Source organism: Podarcis liolepis (assembly GCF_965112155.1).
Source record: "Podarcis liolepis genome assembly, chromosome: 15".
Classification (NCBI taxonomy): domain Eukaryota; kingdom Metazoa; phylum Chordata; class Lepidosauria; order Squamata; family Lacertidae; genus Podarcis; species Podarcis liolepis.
The window spans coordinates 23,162,763-23,187,724 of NC_139566.1; the positions used below are offsets into that span (position 1 = coordinate 23,162,763).

Genomic DNA, 24,962 nt, shown 5'->3' on the forward strand with positions numbered 1-24,962 from the left:
GGTGGCCAACTCCCGAGAGATTGTGATCTACTTTCAGAATTAAAATCTGGCAGTGATCTACCCCCGTTTTTTAGGGGTTCAGGTCAAAGTTACAACAGAAGTTCTGGAACACTACGTTTCCCCCAAAAAATCTTCATTGAAACTTAACATATATAGATAATAACCAAAATTCCCAATGATTCCCTCACATAAAATATAATATCAAAATTACAACAGCTGCATAATTATACACTTAATTATAAAACCCACCACCCACCCTCTACTTCCCTCCACAGCAATTCAACTTCTTTATATTTCTTTCTACCTTTTCCCCCTTGCATTCTATAATAAATTATTTTTGTTAAATTCTGATTTTTCCTTCTTTCTTTATTGGTTTTGTTATTGCTTACTTTTTTTATTCTAAGCCTATTAGCACGTCATTTTTAGAACAATATTTTGACATATAATCTTCAAAAAAGTTCCACTCCATTCTTAACTTTTTAACACCAACAAAAGGAGAATGGATTTGTAAATTAAGTGAGTATATAGAATTGGAACACTACATCTTTTATTCTCATTCTCAGAAGCATTTTTGCCACAAGGTGGCAGAATGAAATCAGAAATTATTTTCCATGAGAGGAGGCTTGGGAGGAAATGGTTTGCGTGTTTTTAGCAGTAATGTGCCTTTTAGAGACCACCCCTTTATGTAAGAATCCAGACTGGTCTGCAGAATATAGCAGGGCTCCCAAATATGGCAGCAGCTCCCAAATATTTCATTGAGCTCATCCAACAATAGACATAGGGATTTATAGCTCCCTTCTTCTCCAAGGAGCTCAAGGTGGTATTCATAGCTCTCCTCATTTTATCCTCACAACACTGCTGTGAAGGCAGGGCTAAGTGTGAGAAAGCGACTGGCTGAGTGGGGATTTGAACCCTGGTCTCCCAGGTCCCAGTCCCACACACTAACCACTACGCCACACTGGCTCGCTTTGCTCTGGAAGTTTGAGGGAACCCTAAACAGGATTTAGGGAAGCCCAGACAGGTGCGCAAGGAGGAGGGGAGTAGGGGAGTACCTTTGCAAAGCCGAAAGCCCTTTTTCTCACAGTGCTGTTTAGCTGGATCCTACTCTGCCTAATCCTTTGCAGTGAAATTTAATTAAAACCTTCAGCATTAGTGTACTTGCCATATGGGCGGTTGTCTGAACTCATCAGCTAATTAGCGTTGAAGGGGGTTTCAGTCATCCCAGTTGCATTCCGTACTTTCTCCCATTCGAGACTCGGCTTCTTAAACCGAATAGGCTCTTTGCCTGCTCTGTGCTGGAAGCCATCCTTGATCTCGCTCGAGGAAAGTTTTCTGTGAGATTGCCTGCAGAAAGAAGACCCAACCCACACGCCTTATTTAAGCTGGGCTGTGAATGGGTCTGTACAAGGGAAGGGCCGTAGCTCAGGGGTAGAGCATCTGCTTGGCATACAGAAGGTCCCTGGTTCAGTCCCCGGCATCTCCAGTTAGGGCTGGGAGAGGCAGCCTGTCTGAAATCCTGGAAGATAGCTGCTGCCAGTCAGTGTTGACAACACTGATCTAGATGGAGCAGTGGTCTGCCTGAGTGGAAGGCAGCTTTCTACCTACCAGGGGAAAACACGGCATTGTCCTCCAAGAAGCTCAGTGGTGGTGTGGGGAACATGTGGGGCATGTTCATGTGCTCACCAGCCTCCCTGCAAGGCAGGCTTATGGCTAAGGGAAATGCCTGACCACCGTGGCTGAACAGGGCATCGAAATGTTGAGTCAAATACTCTCTGCCCCATCGCACTGGCTTTCCATGCCCCCAGGATGGTATATATATGTGTGTCTCGATTTCACCTTGCTGTTAACGGCTTGATTTCCTTCTGAGTGTCACTGTTGGCCCTTTTCCTTCCCCTTTCCTAGCATTCCTATTCCTCAAGATCAACACTGCACTCCCCCACCCTTTGCTGTAAGATTTCTTTTTTGGTTATTGATTGTAATGATGCCTCACCAGGGTAGTTAATACTTTAAAAATAACTTCTTGGTGTGGGAGGACAACATTTTGAGTGCATATTAAAATCTGCCAAGTGTCAAAATGGAATGAAACGTCAGCCTGAGAATTGAATGCTCCCTTTTTTCTATATTCCTTCTGTCCTTCTTTCTTCCTATCCTTCCTTCCTCCTGGTGGCAAAAGAATGACTTCCCTGTGACCTTTTTATTCGTATTTGGCAGATTTCTTCCTTGCAAAACTCTGAAAGCAGAGCATATAGCTTTTGCCCTCCACAGATTTGCCTAACCTTCTTTTAAAGCCTCCAACCTAGATGGCTTTAGAAGAGGATTAGGCAAATTCATGGAGGAGAAAGCTCTCTGTGGCTACTTGCCATGGTGGCTATGTTCTGTCTCCGTGGTTGGAGGCAGAAATGTTTCTGGATATCAGCTGCTGGAAAACACAAGAGGGGAGAGGGCTTTTGTGCTCAGATCCTGCATGAGGGTTTCTTACAGGCTTCTGATGGTCAGCCGCTGTGAGAACAGGATGGAGAACTGGATGGGCCATTGGCCTGATCCAGCAAACTCTTTGTAATTAAAAAGGTGTCTTGGTGGCTGAAATGCAGACTGTGTGCAGGAACTCGGGTCCGCTTTTTCACCATCCTGTGTATCCCCAGTTTATAGCAAGCACGCTCTGTTTGCTCTGTGATAACGTGGCTGCTGGAAATCGTGCGCTATTGTGACATGATTGGAGAATAGAATGTAAAAGATGTCCATCAAATGATGAGCGCATAGGTGGTGTGCAGATTTGAGTGATGTCTTTTCTCTCCGCCCACACGTTTTCATAACACCAGAATCGGGGGGCTAAATGAGAGAAGTCTTCATTTTGCACAATTAGCAATTGCATTAGTGGCTTTAAAAAAGCAGATTGCAGGTGCAAGGGAGATCTTACATTACTTTTAAAATACGATTCACATTGTTAATCCTGTGACTGGCACCTCGCCACATTTTGCCCTCGGACACGACGTTAAATAGAACTCTGATGGATTCAACACAGATGGTGTAAACTATGCAGAGAGGGTCTTTGCATTGGTTTCTGCCCCCTTCCTGCTTTGTAGAATGCTGCCCTCAGGAAGCTCACTTGGCACCTGTGTTAATTGCATTTCAGCACCCAGCAAAGGAGATCCTTTTCCCTGAGAGAAGCTCAGGGAAGCTTTTAAGAGATCTTTAAAACTACTTAATGTATTTTTATTATTTTGCTCCCTATATAAATTGATGGTGGAGTGCGGGGGTGGCAGGTTCAAATTAACTGTTTGACTGATTTCTTTGTTGATTATTAGTCACCTGTTGGTTTGTTATTTCATGTTTTATTGTTCGTGGCCTAGAGGCTGCAGTGTTTGGATCACTGAGAAATTTAATAAAGATTGTTTTTCCCACAGCATGCAATAAACACATGGATTTGGTTTCTGGACAATCCACCATTTCCCCTTTTGAATATGAGGCTCTGTTGAACTCCAGTTTGGGTCCTATATTGAACTCCTGTAGTTTTTCTTGCATATAATTTTAAAAAAAGAGAGATATAGCACATACAGACTATCTGATAACCCCAAATTTCCCATTTCTCTCTCCGCATCTTGTCTGCACTTATAAGCCCCTTTGCTAATGGCTACATTTCATCAGTATTCCCTTCAGTGAAGAGCACACTGGCTGCCATTAAACCTTAAAAAAGCAGAAGCCATAATAAATTTGAAGCAGGAGAAAGCGGCCGGTGTAGTCTGTGGAATGCTGTTGTGTTTATACATTTGAAGAATTCTTGAATGCTAAACCACAGTTTAGAGAGGGGAATGAGTCAGCTGCATTGCTCATAGTTTGCAGACAAAGGGCATTACTGCATTTGTACCACAGTACACTATCAAAAGCTTTTTGTGTTATGGCCAGGTCTTCACCCTGTTGCATCCATTCTGCCCTTCTCCCGAGTTGCTAGTTGTGCCTCTGAATGAGATAGTCTTGCACCCAGAACACTTTTATAAATTATTAGTATTTATTTATTAACCGCCTTCACCCCCAGGTTCCCAGGGTGGGTCGCAACAATTTGAAATACAACATTAAAAGCAAATGACAATCGCAAAAGTGGGAGAGGCCCCTAAAAATACGAAATCTCAAGTGTCAAGGCATAAATAATAGCTGTTAAGGTCAAAGCAAAATGAGTGGGTGTGTGATGACGGGGGTAGCCAATCTGGTGGCCCATAATCCCTGACCATTGACCTTGCTGGCTGGGCATGATGGGAGTTTAGAGTCCAGCAACATTTGCAAGGCACAACATCAACTGCCCCTGGATTAAAATGTTCCTTTTTTGGGAGGCAAATGGCTCATTCTCATTTGCGGGGAGTGGGGGACAGAGGATGATTTTTGTAAGCTGGGCGGTCTCAGAGTGTCAAGTAGACTCACAGCTCTTAACATTTACTTGCAGGTATCACAAAAGCCAGGCTATTTATCTGGAGTCGAAAGAGAACACCAAAATCAGCTGTGTGATCAGTTCCGTGGGAGCCAATGAGGTAAGCTCTGGTCTTCAGTGAGTTTTGCAGGCAGATGCTCGGTGTGAAGCCTAAGGGGTTGGCATTCAATGGGGCTGTGGACCATGACAAAATATTATTAATTTTCTTGCCTCTGGCTGTGTACACCTCCCCCCCCCCCGAATTATGGAAACTGTAGTTTGTTACAGGTGTTCGGAATTGTAGCTCCATGGGGTAAACTATAGTTCTCAGAATTCTTTGCCGGGCGGCGGCACTGTGCTTTAAATTATGGTATGCACACAAGCGAAGTGTGCTTGTTTATGTAGCCACCTGACTTTTCCAGTGGCAGGTTGAATGCAGCTTTTCGAGCAAAATACCGTATTTTTCGCTCTATAGGATGCACTTTTCCCCCTCCAAAAATTAAGGGGAAATGTGTGTGCGTCCTATGGAGCGAATGCAGGCTCCTTGGCTTCAGCGATAGCAACGCGAAGCCTCCGAAGCACAGAGGGAGCGCTCCCTCCACGCTCCGGAGGCTTTAAGTTGCTTTCGCTGACCCCTCTCGCTCTCCAGGCTTCAGGGATAGCCTCCTGAAGCCTTTAGAGTTTCAGCAGGAACTCGCGTTGCTCTCTGAAGGCTTTGGGTCAGCGAAAGGAACCCGAAGCCTTTGGAGCACAGTGCGAGTTCCCGCTGCGCTCCAAAGGCTTCAGGCGGCTATTCCTGAAGCCTTTGGAGCACAGTGGGAACTTGCGCTGCGCTCCAAAGGCTTCAGGTTCCTTTTACTGAAGCCGGGAGAGCAAGACTCTCCTGGCGTCAGCAGAGAGGGAGAGCTGCTCAGCGCCCCTTCAGCGAAGTGGGAGGAGAAATGGAAGGGGCTCCGTTTCTCCTGCCGCTTCGCTGAAGGGGCGCTGAGCAGAGAGGGGGAGATTTTTTTTTCTCTTGTTCTCCCCCTCTAAAACAAGGTGCGTCCTATGGTTGGGTGTGTCCTATAGAGCGAAAAATATGGTACTGAATCTTCTGTCTAGTCAATTGCATGGCAGCAATTGGTGGCAGAGCTTCGGGAATTGGAAGTGAGATGCATTTATTAAGCCGAAACTCTTCATCTGACCATATATTTTTTTAAAACACAATTACTCTTCCGTAACTAAGCGAAGCTCTTTATCTAGTTCTCCATCCCAGTTTATGTGCCAAGAGCTGACAGCTGATGGATTGAATTTATATCCCACACTTCTTCCTGAAAGAGCCCAGGGTGGCAGACACATCAATAAAACAATTTGAAAACATTCTGAAAACACTTTAAAAAACCCAGTGATTTCAGGGTTGCCGGTAGCAATATCCTTCAGCCATCAAATGTTTGGGTGCAAATAGCAACATTTTCACCATTTCTGCGGAATGTCAATGGCACAGGCAGATACACTTTACCAGGGAGGGGATTTTACAAACATGGAGCCACCATCAAAAAGGCCCTGGCAGAGGCCAGTGGCGACCAGGCATCACCTGCAAGGCCTCTTAGAGACTGTTCCAAACCTTCCTGAACCCCATAAATGTAGCTCATTCTTGGCTTGCGCACATCATCTGATCCTCCCTTTGGAAAAATAATTGCCGCATCTTCAGTTAAAGCGAGTCAGGGAGACCTTGGTGAATGCATTGGGGGTTTGGTCTAGACCAGGGTTTCCCAAACACGAGTCTTCAGCTGTTGTTGGACTACAGTTCCCATCATCCCTGACCACTGGTCCTGCTAGCTAGGGATGATGGGAGTTGTAGTCCAAAAACAGCTGGAAACCCAAGTTTGGGAAACCCTGGTCTAGACCAGGAGATTTTTTTTTTCCAGGCCTCCTCCTCCCTTGCTTTCCTAAACTCATCCCCAGTACCTCCTACCCTATAAAAAGCAGTCAGAATAGTGGTTGGCATAACCCACTACGGAAGATAATAACACAATAAAAATCAAACCAGTAACAATTAATTGCACAATTAGTCAAAATCCAATTAAAACTATTGAGTTTAATTATTCAGCAAAGTTGATGAACTTGATCCCAGCTTTTCAAAAGTCTAGCAGTCGTTTATACCTCCACCACCCCTCTGCTGAATTCTTTTATTACTTACTAGATTTCTATTCTGTACCTTCCTTCAAAGAAGAGTAGGGCAGCATAAGATTTGAGCTGTAGTTGCTCAGACTGTTTCTGCTTTCCTCTCTACCCGGTTGGTTGCATGTGTTTTTGTTCTGGATTTTATTCTCCTTGGCTTGGTTTGCCGCTGACTCCAACCCAGCCAGGTAGAAATACCAACAGGAAATTGTTGGGAAGCACCCATTTTATGGCTTTGGTGCTCTCTAGATGGACAGTGCCGAGCTAGAGGTTCTGATTGACATTTGACAGCCTCCCATGTTCCTATTTAATCCAGCCCTTTAGTAAGAACCATGAGGACTAGACTCTTACTCTCTTTTTTAAAGGAAAGGCCTTGGCTCAGTGGTAGAGCCTCTGATTTGCATGCAGAAGAGCCCATTTTCAATCTCCAGCATCCCCAGGTACGGCTAGCAAAAGAAGGATCCCTTCCTAAAACCTTGGAGAGAGCCACTGCCAGCCAGTGCAGATGGTTCGGAGCTAAATGAACCAGTAGTCCAACTCTGTATAAAACTCCCCCCTGCGTTCTTAACCAAAGACCAGTGGCCACACTTCCTGGCTCATCCCGTATTTCACAAAAGGGGCCAAGGAAGCAAAATAATCTTCATCTGTTTACAGTGGTACCTCGGGTTAAGTACTTAATTCTTTCCGGAGGTCCATTCTTAACCTGAAACAGTTCTTAACCTGAAGACCACTTTAGCTAATGGGGCCTCCTGCTGCCGCCGCACTGCCGGAGCACAATTTCTGTTCTCATCCTGAAGCAGAGTTCTTAACCTGAAGCACTATTTCTGGGTTAGCGGAGTCTGTAACCTGAAGCGTATGTAACCTGAAGCGTATGTAACCCGAGGTACCACTGTATCTCAGTTGGTAGAGCATGAGACTCTTAACCTCAGGGTTGTGCGTTCGAGCCCCACACTGGGCGAGAGATTCCTGCATTGCAGGCGGTTGGGTTAGAATAGTCCTCACAGTCCGTTCCAACTCTGAGTCTATGTGCCTCAGCAGCTTATTGGCAAGGTTGCTATTCGCACAGGTAAAGGGAAAAGACACAGCAATTCTGTCAAATCTTCTCTTACATTTTTATCTGCCTTTCTCCATACATGTGGGGTAGCTCACGTAGAGCATGAGATTCTTTTTTTAAAAAAAGTTTTTATTGTTAAAATAATTCAGCATTAATACACACATGTTGCAAATATACAAGCATACAAACATACATTTCATACAATCCTTAAAAATGTTCAAACATACCTACACTCAATCCCACAAATAATTCCTTTTCCCATCCCCATCCACCACCCCTCACCCCATCTTTGTGTTAGACTTCCAGTCTACTCAATTGCAATTTCTTTCCACTTCTATTACTTTCTTTCACACACCTTTAACCTAATTTCATGCTTCTTTTTCTATTACACATTGTTATCCATCTTATTTAGTATTTCAGTATTTAAAACGGAACTTGTTTATTCTAATAGGAGTTCTGATTTTTCAATATGGTTTTGCAAGTATCCTTTAAACACCTTCCAACCCTTGTCTATCTTCTCTTTTGAGATCCCTCCAATTTCTCCCATTGTTTTGGATATATTGTAGTACTCCAATAATTTGGCAAGCCACTCTATCACGTAGAGCGTGAGATTCTTGATCTTGGTGCCGTGGGTTCAAGCCTCGTATTGGGCACAAAGATTCCTGCATTGCATGGGGTTGAGCTAGATGATCCTCGTGGCCCCTTCAAACTCCACAAAGCTGCATAAAAACCCTGCCTTGAGCAAAACATGGGAACTGAAACAAGTGGGCAATTAAAAGGAAAACATTTTGTACGGCTCGCTCAGGCTCGTGAGTTATGGCTGCTATTCAAAGTGTCTCTTTCAATTAATAATGAAACTAGTCACAAAGATGTCATTATGTTCAGTGGGTGATTATTCAAATGAGCTTGCAACGTCGTACCGAGAGATGCATTAGAACATAACCTTAAATCAAATTTAGCAATTTCACTCTTATTAACATTAACAATAAGCATCTTAATGCGGTTAGGTGCCCGCATAATTGAAATTAAGTCCCAACTCGCCCTGTCACCGGAGACGTGCCCAAACTTGGGGAGAAGGATTCTTCTGGCGCCGGCCACTTTAAGTAGGCGTGACGTATTTCTTAAGTCAGCTTAGGGAAAAGGTGCATTTTGTCTTTCGTATTTCAGCAGGAAATGAAATAATTGCTGTAAGACCGTATGAGAGAGGCTGTAGTGCACGTGCCTTGGGTGCAGGATGGCCCCAGGTTCCATCCCCGACACCTCCAACAAGAAAAAGGGAATTTGGGGAGCATAGGAAGCTGCCTTGCACCTAGCTAGAAAATTAGTCTGTGCAGCTTAGTGTTGCACACACTGACTGGCAGCAGCTCCCCAGGGTTTCAGACATGGGTCTCTGCCAGCCCTAACTGTATTACAAAGACAGGCCTCATTATTATTATTATTATTATTATTATTATTATTATTACTATTACTATTACTATTATTACTGCTGCTGCTGTTGCTGCTGCTACACCCGTCCTTCACCTTAAGGTCTCAGGATGTGTTCCAACTAATACACAACCTTAAAAAAAGTTTAAAACAACATACAATCACAGAAATAAGATAGGTCCTAAAAATACATACCTCAGGTATCATCAGTGAAGACTCTTATTCTGACAGGTCTCTGGGAAATTACTGGGTTTTTTTAAGGAGAGGGCTTTTAATAGTGCTTTGTTTTTTTATCTGTATTTTAAAAGATTTGTTTTTTATATTTTATTTCTGTTAGTGTTTAATTAGTTTTTAACAATTACCATTTGTATGTTCTTAGCTTCTTGTATTTTACCAATGTTGTTTTAATTTGTGTAAGCCACCTTGAATCCCTGGGAAAGGGGTTCCCTCCTTGCTAGAAGTGAGGTTACAGGGAGCCAGGCAGAGGGCCTTCTCGGTAGTGGCGCCCGCCCTGTGGAATGCCCTCCCATCAGATGTCAAGGAAATAAACAACTACCTGTCTTTTAGAAGACATCTGAAGGCAGCCCTGTTGAGGGAACTTTTTAATGTTTGATGTTTGATCGTGGTTTTAATATTCTGCTGGGAGCCGCCCAGAGTGGCTGGGGCATCCCAGTCAAATGGGCAGTATTTAAATAATAAAGTTATTATTAAAATATAATATAATATAATATAATATAATATAATATAATATAATATAATATAATATAATATAATATAATATAATATAATATAATAATGCTTTGCCAGGGTAAAGAGGTGCAACATGGTTTATTTTTCACCAAACTATTTACTGACGTTTCATTGTTGTTTTTAACTGATGCTTTGCTGATTATAATCCAACCCAGATGAAAATACAAAAAGTTGACTTTCCTTTTGTCTCCCCCTCCCCAAAAAAACAAAACAAAAAACCTTGCAGATCTGGGTGAGGAAAACCAGCGACAGCACAAAAATGCGGATCTACCTTGGACAGCTCCAGCGCGGAGCCTTCGTCATCCGGCGGCGTTCGGCTGCGTGACTCTCTGGCCCTGCGCTGTGTTAAAGACAATCAGCTCTTGCAGAGACTTGTGGTTGCTCTTCCTGGGTCTGAACCAGCAGAAGGTCCATCTCCCTCCTCAAATCCTTTGGATGCTGCCTGTTTGGCTGCCCATGTTGCTCCTGCTGTCCTCTCTCTTTCGTGAGCCCACGCCGTGCACCAGAGCCCACCCCACAGCGCTAGTTTAGCTTTCTCATTTCCAAAGACTACTTAAAAGAAGAATGTATGCCTGTGGTCTCGAGTCCATTCCATTCTTGTATATCCTGCAGAAGAGCACACGCGGTGTATCGTTTTAAAAATTATATATATTTTTTGGATTGAGAGGCGCAAGCAGGGTAGCCTCGGGGAGACGCAATGGGCAGCTTGCACACCTGAGAGGTGCTGAATGGAGGACAGATCCGACCGCAGTGCCTCTTAAACAGCCGACCCCGTGAACGACGCTGATCGCAGTTAGGCATGCAGGGAAATAGGAGTTTTCCGAGGTCCTTGGGTGTCCTGAACTTCCAATTGCTTTTACTGAAAGTGTGGTTAAGGGGATCGCACTTGATTGCTCCGAAGCTTGAGGGGAGGGGCGGGCAGGGCGGTCGCCATTTGTATATCCCAGCAATGAGCAAACCCAACGTTTTCTTTGTGTTTCCTGTGGAGGGTGAATCAAAGGAACAATTGGACTCTGGGTGGGAGGGAGGTTCTGTGAGCAGCGCTGTGGAAACTGCTGGTGACTGTCCTACAAGCTGCTCTCTTTGTTGTTGCAGCTGCGATGATTCTTGGGTGGCGGCTGATGGAGAGGGCATGAGCCCTGTATGGACACGTGTGTGTGTTTGTGTGTGAGTGAGTGAGAGAAAGAGAACACACATCAGCGAGGCCCTCAATGTAATCTCAAGGGATAGTAATTCTTGGAACCAGATGGAATGTGCAGTGCCAATCTTTAGAGAGTGCTGTACTGTTTTTATGACCTGGCGGTGGTGGTGAAGTTGCTTGCAAAACACTTTTTATCTCAATACCTGCTGTGTGGTGTCTGCTTTTCTCCCCAACGCTGTTGGCTGTCCCAGTCCAGCCTATGTTGTGAATTCTGATTGAACCAGGCCTGATCAACCCCCTCTTTTAATCCTTGCCCGTTCTTCTGATGCAGCAATTGCATGGATCCTCAAAGCCCTCCTTTTGACACCTGCGGGGGGTCCGGTTTTTTTGCACTCCTTCCTTATTCAGCCTGAGCCTGCCATGTCTCATTTCCTGTGTGCTGCAGCCAGATGGCAGTCATGCCACAGCAATGAAGTCCGTGTTAGATTCTCTTAATCTGAACCCTGGAGTTGTGGGATTGTGATTCAGGCAGCCGGCCTTTCTGACACTTCATTTGCCTGCCTGCTTGCCTGGCTCCCATCATTGCCAGCCAATAAGTGTGCATCGGATTCTGCACCCAGCTGTACATCCATCTCTCTTGCTACAAACACTCTCTTGGAGACCTCCTTTTTATATCTGTCCTTATCAAAATGGTTGCCTTTTTCACCTTTGCTTCAGAACCCAGTTCCCCCGAATAAATTGCGTGCAATTGAAATGAAGCAAGGATGTGAAAGTGGTTGGAAATACCTGCTACAGAGCATGGGAAGCTGCCTTCTGCTGCGTCAGACTCAGTATTGTCTGCACTGACTGGCAGCTGCTCCCCAGAGGCCTTTCCCAGCCGACGCCGAGGATTGAACCTGGGACCTTTTGCATGTCAAGTATGTGACCTGCCTCTGAGCTACAGCCCTTTCTTGACATACTGCGTGGAGAGCAGCCAGAAGCATGCAAGTCTAGACTTCTTTCCCATTTTTTTTTGCTGCCTTTTAAGTAACTAGTCCATGGTGTGCTGCTTTTAGGCAGTTGTCCTACATTGCCTGATAGCTTCTCACCGGGGTGCTGGGGGAGAACCAGTTGTTGGGAGAAGGCAGGCAGGGTAGAAAAAATGAGAAGCAGCATCGATAGCAGAAAAGGAGGCTCTCTTTTGGTGCCTGTAAGCGTTCCGTCTTATTCTGGGGTTGGGGGTGCCTATGACCCTTTAGATGTGGTTGAATTCCCATCATCCCCTGCCAGGATCACAAGCAGTCATGTCGCAGCCTAGTAACAACTGTAAGACCACACCAGACCATCCCTGATCTGTCAACAGGAGACCCCTGATCCTGTCAGGGCTGGTTCACAGGCTGCCTTGGGAACTTGACCCTAAGAAACAAAAGCAAATGTGCTTGCCGCAGATCTGGGCTGTGTTCTGTTGCTTTTTTTTCAAAAGGGGTTCTGACCATTTTAGCATCTCCAAAGGCAAATTTCCAAAAGGGAGCCTTTAAAAAAAAGAAGTAAAAAAATGAGTTTTTTGTTCAGGACGGTTATGGATTCACATTAGCCTTTCCTCTTGCCAGAAGGATTCTTTGTGTTTCATGAGAGTGGATAGCGTTGTGTTTAGCAGAGCAGGACAGTGGGTGGGAGGGTTTCCTTCAGCCTGGGGCTTGAAATGAGGCGGAATTCATCCTTGATTGCTCACACCAACCCCATTTGGGATCTTATACGCCGGTGCCAACTTTTATTTATTTGGGGGTTTTTTTCCACGAGGATGAGTCAAATTCTTATGTGCAGTGAGGATGCAAATCAATAAAGCATTTTGCCGATTTGCAGTATAAGCATCTTCCAATCACTTGCTTTCTTCCAATATTGTTTGTGGAAATCATTGCCGAGTTGGCAGCCTTCTGACAAGCGTGGTATTCAGGGAGAGGAATTGGCAGCAAGGCTATGTGTTCAGCCCGTCAGAAATCTCTGCCAAGGCAAAAAAGCAGGCCTCGAAAGCAATTGCTGTCCCCTGCTGTTCATCCCTTCCTGCAGAGGTATACTATACCCTGTTCTATTGCTCGGCCCCTTATGCATAAAGGGATTTGGGCTCTTCCATCTGTGGGTCAAGGATAACATACAAGAGCATCAGAGGAAGTCTCAGTTTCCTTCAACCTTCACCTGGTGTGACTCAGTATCAGGCTGGTCCCTAAGTTCTGAACACAGAGGTTCCTTATAGCTGGGGATGGGAGCCTGTGGTGGTGTAGTGGATAGCATGTCGAACTATGACCAGGGTTCAAATCCCCACTCTGTCACGAAGCTCACTGGGTGACCTTGGGCCAGTCGCTGCCTCCCAGCCTTACCTACCTCACAGGGTTGTTGTGGGGATTAAATGAGGAAGGGGGGAGCCATGTACACCACCTTCAGCTCCTATGGGGAAAAGGTGGGATATAAATGCGATAAACAGTATAGCCTTCCAGATGTTGGGAACCAGCTCCCATCAGCTCCAGCCAGCATGGCTAATGCTGAAGGATAATGAGAGCTGTGGTCCAGCAATATCTGGAAGGTCACACATTCCCCATCTCTGTGTTTGGCACCATTGGCTGCATTGGCCATTTGACCTATACTTGTGGAATTTGCTTTGTCCTTTCGATATACCACTCTGGGCACACAGTAGGCAGCTTCCTATGTAATACCAGAGCTTCACAGCTTCCAAGGCTTTGTTAGAAACTCAGATCTATAAGCCAGGCCACATAGGGCACCATAAACCAGGATTGCAGCCGCCGAAACAGAATGCCTAGTTGACATTTTGGGGCCAGGTGGCTCAAAAATTGTATTTTTCAGTGCAACTTTTGGGTTCCTGAAATGAATTCTGGTTGTGCAGATAAAATATAATGGATAGAATTCTACAGGATGCGTTGCCAAGTGTGTGAAAAAAGACAAGGTCCAAGGATCTCCAGGCACTCTCCTCCCGATGGTAGAGATGTCAGGCACCATCCTGGTACCCGGGCATCTTCCCTTGGTCGCCAGTGGCCGATAGCCTGGTGCAAAACGTGCCTGGTGAATTTCAAATGCTGTTCTAAGGTGCTGGTAAATGTGAGAGCTCAGGTTGCTAAAAGTAGTGGCCTAAAGCATCTCATGGTCACCAGGTTTCAGAAGGCTGGGGATAAGTGGTTTAATGCCAGAAGCAGTGTAGAGAGTTGAGAGGCTTTTTGCTTCCAGACCTGCATATCGCAAACGGAGCTGATTATGAATGCTCTGCTGTTTTCGAGGGTTGCGCACCAGCCCTGATGGTTTGAGGATAACATGTTCCCCCTGCAGCCATGATTCTTGCAACAGCTATTAGAGTCTGAGCAAGCTTAACTGATCGGCACAGCAAAACCGTACAGAGCGCAATTGCTCCGAGATCAGCACAAAACACTGCCGACAAGGTCTGTTTTAGCCGGGGCTGGTTCCGGAGAAGTTGAAAACTGCTGCAGAAGCAAAGTTTCGCAAGCCCCCATCTTGATGGATCTCTTTAGTGCTGTGTCGTGTGCATGGAATTCAGTTACGCACATCTCCCCACCCCTTAATCCACAATTCCCTGCAGTTCGCGGTCGGGGCTCCAGGCCGTACACCCTCTGAGCACACAGGTTTGCTTCGCCGCCACCTCTCGCAAAAGGATAATCCTCTGTGGTTTTATCGCCGCAGAGCACCAAACAACCTTGCAGAAATTGGCATGGAATTTCCTTGGTGCCATCTCTCCAATCCTCTCCTCGCTGCAAGGACGGGAAAAGCTAATTTAATCAACCAGCCGTTGAAAAAGGACTTGCCACAGGCGAAAGGGTTTTTGCATGTCGGGAATAAAGCACAAGGGGCAAAATGCCCATTTGAAGGCTCCTTAGGACAGCCTAACTAGGGAGTGGAAGGTGTTAGGAGAGAGTGTAAGGATAGCCAAACCTGTTGATTTTGGTATCTCTCAGTTCCTCATTTTTTTCAACTTCTAAAAAATGTTACTGAATTCCATTCATACCCCACCCTTCCTCCTCAAGGAGCCCAGGGTGGCAGACAGACACACAACTTAAAAACAAAATTGGGGGGGGGGGGACAATTCCAATACAGGTTAAAACAATTTAAAAGCAGTTACAATTACAAACATCTAGAAGCAGTTGCAGTTGAAAACCTTCTAAGAGTGGTTAAAAACATTTGTTTCCATCTGATAATCCAGGAGAGTTATTCTTCAGCCACCAAATTCAGCTGGGTAAACAAATGTTTTCAAATTCCTCCTGAAGGTTAACGGTGGAGACAGGCATATCTCCCTAGGGATGGCATTCCACAACTGGGGAGCCACCACTGGAAAGGACCTGTCACAGGTCATTCACAATTGGACAGATTTTTCCATTCTTCAGTTTGATTTTCCATATTTCCACATCACTTTGTTTTTGGTTTATTTGGTTAGATCCAAGAAATTCTTCAGCATTCTTGTACGATTTTCTCCTAGTGTACACATTTTTGTACATAACCTTGCCTGGTATACACATGTCTGGCAAAGCAGTTTCCCCCAATACGATGCATTTTAGTTGTCCCCCCCCCCCACTAATATATGGATATGTTATCCGATACACTTTTTTGCACACTTTACTTGGCTGGAGGAGAGTGCATTACAAAATTCAGAGAAGTGAATGTTTCAAAGGATGGCTGTGTTGTTTCAGAAAGTGCAAGTTAGGAAACTGCACTTAGTTGCAAACTAAGATCATAAGAGGGACGCAGGTGGCACTGTGGGTTAAACCACAGAGCCTAGGGCTTGCCGATCAGAAGGTCAGCCATTCGAATCCCCGCGACAGAGTGAGCTCCCGTTGCTCGGTCCCTGCTCCTGCCAACCTAGCAGTTCAAAAGCATGTCAAAGTGCAAGTAGATAAATAGGTCCCGCTCCGGCAGGAAGGAAGGTAAACGGTGTTTCCGTGCGCTGCTCTGGTTTGCCAGAAGCGGCTTAGTCATGCTGGCCACATGACCCAGAAGCTGTACGCCGGCTCCCTCGGCCAATAAAGCGAGATGAGCGCTGCAACCCCAGAGTCGGTCACTACTGGACCTAATGGTCAGGGGTTCCTTTACCTTTACCTTAAGAACATAAGAGCAAGAGATGTTTGTGTGTGCACATGTATCTTTCATACACACAAACACACACAAACACACACACACACAAACACACATGCACAACATTTCTTAATTGCTTTGTAGTGAATCACGAAATGGCAATCAAGTGCAGAGTGCAATATATTAACAAACACATTCAAACCTATTGAAATGTACCATTCAATCAGTAACACAAACAGATACAAGACCAAAAATCCTGGTCAATTCATTATGTGCAACGAAGACAGCTGACCAGATTATAAACAAGTGGCAGCCTGGGAATTAAAAAAATTATAATAATCTCTCCTATGTCTTACCTGGGGCAGCAGCACCCTGCCTGCTTGCCTGCCAGTCTCACACCCAACAGTGTGTTTTTTACTTGCACCCCGGTGCTTCCAGGTTCACACTGACACGGTTTCCGTGATACTGTAAACAAAATGTCATGTTGCTTCCCTTGAAAGCACAGAAATGCATGCGGGCAAAACGAACTTGTCCCATTTGCCTCTTTAATGGGTGCTTGTCCTTCGCCTGTTTCTGTCCTGGGGAGGGGGTTGCCTCTGGCACCCCAACTTTATTTCTGCCTCCTCTAAAGCCTGTTAATGTCCCCCAAGAAATATCTCCCCCCCCCAGCTTTGTGTTGAAGTACAGTGGTACCTCAGGTTACAGACTCTGCTAACCCAGAAATAGTACCTCAGGTTAAGAACTTTACCTCAGGATGAGAACAGAAATCGCGTGGCAGCGGCACTGCGGCAGGCCCCATTAGCTAAAGTGGTACCTCAGGTTAAGAACAGTTTCAGGGTAAGAAGAGACCTCTAGAACGAATTAAGTTCTTAACCTGAGGTACCACTGTACAGAGCTCAGATCCTTTTGATTTAGAGTTGGGCACTTTCCCCAACCTGTACAGTTGCACATGTGCCGTTTAATAAAGATTTACATACCCTCCAACACTTCTCTGATGAAAGTAGGAATGTCCTATTCCATCATAATAATAATTTTATCATTTATACCCTGTCCGACTGACTGGGTTGCCCCAGGCACTCTGGGTGGCTTCCAATAAATATAAAAACATAATAAAACATTAAACATTTTTTTTAAAAAAACCCACTTCCCTATACAGGGCTGCCTCCAGACGTCTCCTAAAGGTTGTCTAGTTACTTATCTCCTTGGTTTGGGGGGTCACATTAACTCCATACCCTCCAGCATTTCTCCAATGAAAATAATGTCCCAGGGTAAAGTGGAACATTCCAGGATCAAATAAAAAACCAGGACAGCTTCCGTAAATTCAGGATTTCCTGGAAAATAGGGACACTTTCCTATGACCCTTCTGCAGCTACAAATGCAGTTATAGGAAAGTTTTTAATGTTTGATGTTTTGATTTGCTGGAAGCTGCCCAGAGTGGCTTGGGCAACCCAGTCAGATGGGGAACCTATAAAATATTATTATTATTATTATTTATTAACAGACATACCCCGCATCATGCTGGGAATTATTTATTTTATTTCATAAAATTTATGCATTGCTTGTTTGTGAAAATGAAAAACAAGATAAAACAAGAAATTTATCAATGAGGAAAAATAATTAAGACTTTTAAAATGTGGACCAAAAACAGATTAGAACTCACAACTTTCTAAACGTCTGCATAGGTTTGTCTAAAACATGGGTAAGCAAACTAAAAGTAAACATGGGTAGGCAAACGAAGGCCCGGGGGCCGGATCTGGCCCAATCGCCTTCTAAATCCAGCCTGCGGACAGTCTGGGAATCAGCATGTTTTTACATGAGTAAAATGTGTGCTTTATATTTAAAATGCATCTCTGGGTTATTTGTGGGGCATAGGAATTCGTTCATTTGCCCCCACCCCCCAAAAAATATAGTCCAGCCCCCCACAAGGTCTGAGGGACAGTGGACCAGCCCCCTGCTGAAAAAATTTGCTGACCCCTGGTCTAAAACATAATGTTTTGAGCAGGCACTAAAAAGCATATGGTGAGGGTTTCTGCCTGATATCAATAGGCAGGGAGTTCCAAAGTGTAGCTGCAGCCACATTAAAAGATCTATTTCTTACAAAGGTATTAGGTGGCAACTGTAACAGTGCCACTTCTGCTGATCCAAGTGGTCAAGTGGGCATATATATAGCAAGATGCTCTTGTAGGTAAACTGGTCCCAAGTTGTTAAGGACTTTATATACTCCTAGTAATACATAGTAATACCCAGTAGGTGACCATCTGCTTTTCTGGAATTGGAGCGGCTTATGATCGCAGGTTAAACAACCAGCCCAAGAGCAAAAAGCTGGAAGAGATCAGCACCAGCTTCATTTTCTTTATGTTTGTGTTGAAGATTCGAAGCCCACCTTTTGATCGCGCCATCTCCACGGCAGCTTACAGTGGATTAAAACAAGGCGAGGATAAAACACGAAGCAATTAAGGAGGCAACCGGAATGGGCAGCAAGACGGCATCGGCATTCATAAGCAGCACAATTATCTTCCGTTCGGAGCCAAAACAAATGAGTCGGCTTTTGATGGCAGCTCCGATCTCTCCCTGGTAGTCGCCTGCCTGTCTCGCACAGCTAGGGGAGAAATGATTATAAATGGAGTATTTTTTTTAATCCCCTTGTAAATCCTCAAAACTGTCCATCAGGGTTGTATGTTGGATTGTACAGATGCTAGTCTTAGGGTGGGCATAGGAGTGCAAAATGGAGCAGCTCTTCCCACCCCAAATAAGCCTAATTGGGGTTGCGTATGCTCAGTAGGCAAGGAATATCGGGGGCCGGTTGCAAACGAAAAATGGAGATGGAGGAATGGAATGCTCTGCCTGACTGGGACACTGATCAGGAGCACTGCAGTTAGGAGGTGTGAATGCACTGCAACATTTTCTTGCAGCTTCCCTTTTGTTTCTCTTTTTTTTTTAAATAGTTTTTATTGCATTTTTTCAGACATAGACAGACGAAAGAAGAAAAAAAGAAGAAAAAAACAAAAAGAAGATAAAAAGAATCATGACCTTTCAACAGCTTATTTCAACTTTCTATCGAACTTCCCCGCATCTCCCGCACAATGCATTCTTAACAATAAATTTATCAGCAAATTATAACCTTGTTTCATGTGATTCTTTTGTACTTTCAATTGCAGTTTAAGTTTAAATCCCTTATTGTCCATTTACTCTGAAAACAAAGCATATTATCATTTTTAACATTTAAACTTTGATTCTTTCAATAATGTTATCCAATTTCATAGATATTGCACTCTCATTGCTGGGGCTAGCATTTCAAATTATGCGTCATTTTATAGTTCATATAACTTATAAAATTTTTGCAAATAGTTCTTAAATTTTTTCCAGTCCTCCTCCATTGCTTCTTCTCCCAGGTCTCGGATTCTGGCAGTCATTTCGGCCAACTCCATGTAGTCAATCAGTTGCGTTTGCCACTCTTCCAGCGTGGGCAAATCTTGAATCTTCCAATATTTGGCAATCAGGATTCTTGCTGCTGTGGTAGCATACATAAAAAACGTTCTATCCTCCTTTAACACCTTTTGGCCGACAATACCCAAGAGGAAGGCCTCCGGTTTTTTAGGGAAGGTGTACTTAAACACCTTTTTTAACTCGTTGTAGATCATTTCCCAGAAGGCCTTCACTCTTGGGCAAGTCCACCAAAGGTGAAAGAATGTTCCTTCAGCCTCCTTGCACTTCCAACATTTGTTATCAGACAAATGGTATATCTTAGCAAGCTTGACTGGGGTCATGTACCACCTGTATATCATTTTCATAATGTTTTCTTTCAAGGCATTACATGCCGTAAATTTCATACCGGTGGTCCATAACCTTTCCCAGTCTTCAAACATGATATTGTAACCAATGTCTTGAGCCCACTTTATCATGGCTGATTTAACTGTCTCATCCTGTGTATTCCATTTAAGCAGCAAGTTATACATTCTCGATAATACCTTGGTCTTTGGTTCTAACAACTCTGTCTCAAGTTTCGATTTTTCCACCTGGAATCCTGTTTTTTTGTCCAACTTAACAACCTCGTTAATTTGGGCATAGTGAAACCAATCTTGCACCTTATCCTTTAAATTTTCAAAGCTCCGCAACCTCCAATTGTCACCAATTTTTTCTATTAGTTCCCAATATTTCGGCCAGCCGGCCTCCATATTGGGTTTTTTCCACGCCTTAGCCTCCACTGATGATAGCCACCTCGGAGTCTTACTTTCAAGTAAGTCTTTGTATTTCATCCAGACCATAAAAATTGCTTTCCTGACAATATGGTTTTTGAACATTCCATGTGTTTTTGCCTTGCCGTACCACAAATACGCATGCCATCCTAACGAATTGTTAAAACCTTCCAGGTCTAGGACATCTGTATTCTCTAATAAAATCCAATCTTTCAACCAGCAGAAGGCTGCCGCCTCGTAGTATAACCTTAAGTCTGGCAGGGCAAACCCCCCTCTTTCTTTTGCGTCAGTTAGTATTTTAAACTTTATTCGGGGCTTTTTGCCCTGCCAGACAAACTTTGAGATATCCCTCTGCCACTTTCCAAAACATTCCACTCTGTCCACGACCTGCAAGGTTTGAAATAAAAACAACATTTTTGGCAAAACATTCATCTTAACAGCAGCAATTCGGCCCAGCAAGGAAAGCTTCAGTCTCGACCAAGTTTCCAAATCTTTCTTAACTTCTGACCAGCATTTCTCATAATTGTCCTTAAACAAATTCAAATTTTTAGGCGTCAAGTTTACCCCCAGGTATTTCACTTTCTTAACCACAGTTAACTCTGTTTCCTTCTGAAACCCCTCTATTTCTAAGGGCGTCAAGTTTTTCTCCAAAACTTTAGTTTTTTGTTTGTTCAACTTAAATCCTGCCACCCGACCAAATTCTTGTATCAGTTCCAGAACTCTTTTTGTACTAGATTCTGGCTCCTGTAATGTTATTACTAAGTCATCTGCAAATGCTTTCAGTTTATATTGTTTCACTCCGACCGTGATCCCCTGTATTTGCCGGTCCCTCCTAATCATGTTCAGCAAAACCTCCAGGACTGATATAAATAATAGGGGGGATAGGGGCACCCCTGTCGTGTTCCTTTTTCAATGTGGAACTCCTCTGTCACCACATTGTTCACTATCAACTTAGCTTTTTGTTCTGAATAAATTGCTTCTATGCCATTTTCAAACCCTCGTCCCACTCCCATCCCTTCCAAGTTTTTCTTCATAAATTTCCAAGAAATGTTGTCAAAGGCCTTCTCAGCATCAATAAAAATTAACACTGCTTTAGTGTTAATATTTGTTTGTAAAAGTTCCAGGATATCGATAATATTCCTAGTATTGTCAAACAAATGCCTACCAGGAAGAAAGCCTGCTTGGTCCTTATGAATTACTTCATTTAAAACCTTTTTCAATCTGCTTGCCAAAATGTCTGCAAATATTTTGTAATCCACATTCAGGAGTGAGATGGGACGGTAGTTCCTAAGTTGAGTCTTTTCAGTTTCCACTTTAGGTATCAATGTGATGAAAGCTTCTTTCCACGTTTCTGGTGCCCTTCCTCCCCCCATAATCTGATTGCAAACCTCCATTAGTGGTAGAGTCAAGTAGTCTTTTAGTGTCTTATAGTACTTGGAGGTAAGCCCATCTGGGCCTGGAGATTTGCCCAGCTGCATATTCTGAATGGCATCCTCAATTTCCTGTTGTGTTATTTTACAGTTCAAGATTGATCTCTTCTCCTGAGATAATTCTGGTAAGCCGTTGAGTTTCAAAAATCGTTCCATCTCAGACACTTCCTCGGGCCCTTGTGTATACAACTTTTTGAAGTATTTCTGGAAACACTTTCTAATTTCACCTGGTTTCTGAATATTTTTCCCTTCCACCTCTAGATTGGTAACGTAGTTAAGTTTCTGTCTTTTTTTCAACTGCCATGCCAGCAGTTTCCCACATTTATTTGCTGACTCAAAGGATCTTTGTCTCATTTGTTTAATTTTCCATTCCACTTCTTGATTTATCAATTTCAAATATTGTGCCTGGTGGTATTTAATTTCTCGCAAGATCTCTTTGGATTTTGGTTTAGATCTCAATCTTTTCTCTCCATCTCTTATCTTCTCTAATATTTTATCCTTTTTCCCATTCCAGAGTTTTTTCTTAATTGTGTTTTGTTGTATCAGAAACCCCCTCATTACAGCTTTACTGGCGTCCCAGATTGTTCTTTTTTCCACTGAAGTATTCAAGTTGATTTCAAAGTAGTCCTTTAAAGTTTTTTGGGCCTTCTTTACAATCTCTTGATCTCTAAAGAGGGTGTCATTCATTTTCCATCTGAAGGAGCCGGCTGGAGTAAGTCTCAATTCCATTTTCAGGGCGTTATGGTCGGAGCAAGTCTTTGGGCAGATTTCCACTCTTATAGTCTTCGGTGCCAGCCCTCTAGTTGTCCAAATTTGGTCGATTCTCGTCCATGACGAGTGGGCCTCAGAAAAGAAAGTTCCCTCTCTACCTAGGGGGTTCCTTGTCCGCCAAATGTCAATCAAATCCATGTTGTCTGTCAGTTCAAAAAAAGTTTTCGGTAGTCTGCCATCCTTGGTTAAATTTTGGCTTTGTGACTTATCCATCAAAGTAGAGACCACCCCCATTCATGTCTCCCATCATAATGATGTTCGAATAGTCCAGATAGCCCAGTAGTGTCTCATGTAGCTTCTTGTAAAATTCTGCTTTCCCCTCATTTGGTGCATAAATTCCTAATATCAAAACTTTTTCTCCTTGAGATTGTATTTCAATTGCCAAGATTCTCCCTTGCTCATCTTTAAACAAAAATTTCGGTGCTAGGTTTTCCTTTACGTAGATCACCAGGCCTCTCTTTTTTACTTTGTCTGATGAAATAAATTCTTGGCCTAGTCTTTTGTTAATTAGTACTTTCCTGTGGAGCCTAGTCACATGCGTTTCTTGCAAGCAAATTATATCCAAATTTTCCTTTTTCAAAATATGAAAAATCCTTTTTCGTTTTTCCGGGGAGTTTGCGCCATTAATGTTACAACTGTACAGCTGCAGAGACATCCTGTATCAATCTGTTGTTGCTCTTTATGGGGTGTCCTCCTTTTTGTCCAGGTCCGAGGGAGATGGTGTTGGTTCCAATCCAGGCTGTGGCAGAGGCCAAGGGACTGCTGTTCCCTTCTGGAGATCCTCTCCGTGGTCGTGCAGGAACTTCTGGTTGTCCTCTTTTGTCTTAATTCTAACCTTCTTTCCTTTGTATTTAAATGATGGGCCTTGTGGAAACTCCCACCTATAAGGTATCCCGTTACCTCTCAAAAGTCTTGCTAGGTCAGTATAGATGGCTCTGAGATCCAGTAATTGTTTTGGTATATCCTTATAAATTTCCGCTCTTCTGTCCTGGATCTCAAGTGATTTATTAAAATGAAGGTCAAGTATTTTGTCTCTCTCCTGTTTGGTCCTTAGGATAATCAGCCAGTCTCTGGGTCTGTCCTTCCTGGCGACACTTCCCAATCTAAATGCCGTTGTTATTTTAAAGTCTTCGTCTTCCTTTATACCCCAGAATTTGGAAAATTCTGCTGTCAAGAAACCAGTCAAATCTTCTTTTTCAAGCTCTGGGATAGAGCGTAATCTCAAATTATTTTCCCGGTTTCTCAGTTCCACCATAGACAGGTAGGCCTGCTGGTCGCCAATGTGCTTATGTAGTGGCCTTACCTCTCCTTTCAGTTCATCCACTTTTTGAATTGCTTGGTCAGCTTTTTCGTTCGCAGCTTCGGCCAGTTTCCGGTTCTCAGAAGTAACGTCTTTTAGATTCCCAATTGCTTGTGAGTGCTGTGCCACTTGTTCAGATAGCTTTGTGATGGAGGATGTGGCTAAGTCAATTTTTGCTGTTTGGTCGTCAACCTTCTTATTTAAAATTGCAAATTGTTGTAGCATTTCCTTCAGAAGTGCATCAGATCCACCTGCAGCCATATCCTCTGTTGCTGGTTGTTCAGCTTCCTTTAGTTCAGCTGTTGTTGAAGGTTCAGTTCCCTTCAATTCAGCTGCTGATGGAGGTTCAATTCCCTTCAGTACAGCAGGAACTGATGATCTACGTGACTGAGAGGTCAAAGTTGTTTGCACAAGCTGGCCTTTCGTTGCTTTCGCTTTTGCAGATCTTGTTTTCGGTTGGCCACTCATTCCCCACCTGTCTATGAGTCAAGGTCAAGCTGTCAAATGTTCCATGGGAAGGACAGACCTCAGTGTAGATAACAACAGCAGAGAGACAAAACAAAGTTAGTTCCCAGGAAATTGTAAATCCCAGTCTCCACTAGAGGGAGTACAGTTAGAGGGAGTACAGTTAAAGTTCAGGAGAGAAGGAAAAAAGTTTTGGTCGCCATTAAAGTTCCTGCAGCTAAATAGTTTAACAATAGTCCTTAAGACTTTTTTCCACTGGCAGAGCCCTTCCAAAGTTGCCACAAATGTCACCTCCCAAGGCGCAGGATACAGTTACTTAGTTATGTAGTCCAAAATTGCCTCTATGTATCTATTTCAATTTTATAGATTGTATCTGCAAAAGGCATTCTTTTCCCCCGCCATCCCGAGGCTGGGTTTTAAACTTTAAAGTCCACCAAAGGAGAAGGTTCCCAAATTACTTCAACACTGTAGAGTAGATTAAAAAGAAAACTTGCCTTTCATTTCAAACCCCAGTTCTGTCAGACGCATAATGCTTCCACTTTTAAAATCCTTTTCCACTGCTTCCAGCCTGTCAGTTCCTTTGCCTTTGATCTGTAAGCCTTGCCGGAAGACGGGCTTCCTCTTTTTCGTCTCCCGCTTTCAGCCGAATTTCTGAATTTGTAAATCCAAAATAGAGTAACACTTACTCGCGAGTAGATGATTTAGAATCCAATGGTTAAGGAAGAAAGGTCGGCGCTCATCGGCAGCAGCCGCGCGGCTTCGCTCCCGCAGAAAGAGCGATGAACTCTCAGCACCGCTTCCCCTCCG

The 24,962-nt window shown here is 43.8% G+C and overlaps 1 protein-coding gene across 4 annotated transcripts in view; it reads left to right on the forward strand.

The window, feature by feature from the left end:
* The window catches only part of SUDS3 (SDS3 homolog, SIN3A corepressor complex component), a 33,510-nt gene extending 22,383 nt beyond the window's left edge, over positions 1-11,127 (forward strand). For all 4 annotated transcript variants that reach the window (XR_014519845.1, XM_083478826.1, XM_083478827.1 and 1 more), the window contains 2 exons: positions 4,436-4,520; positions 10,015-11,127. Coding sequence is in view for 3 of the 4 variants with exons in the window: in XM_083478826.1 (XP_083334952.1) it covers positions 4,436-4,520; positions 10,015-10,113 (184 nt within the window). In the remaining variant the exon portion in view is untranslated. The remainder of the gene's footprint in view (positions 1-4,435; positions 4,521-10,014) is intronic.
* Positions 11,128-24,962: the final 13,835 nt, after the last annotated feature.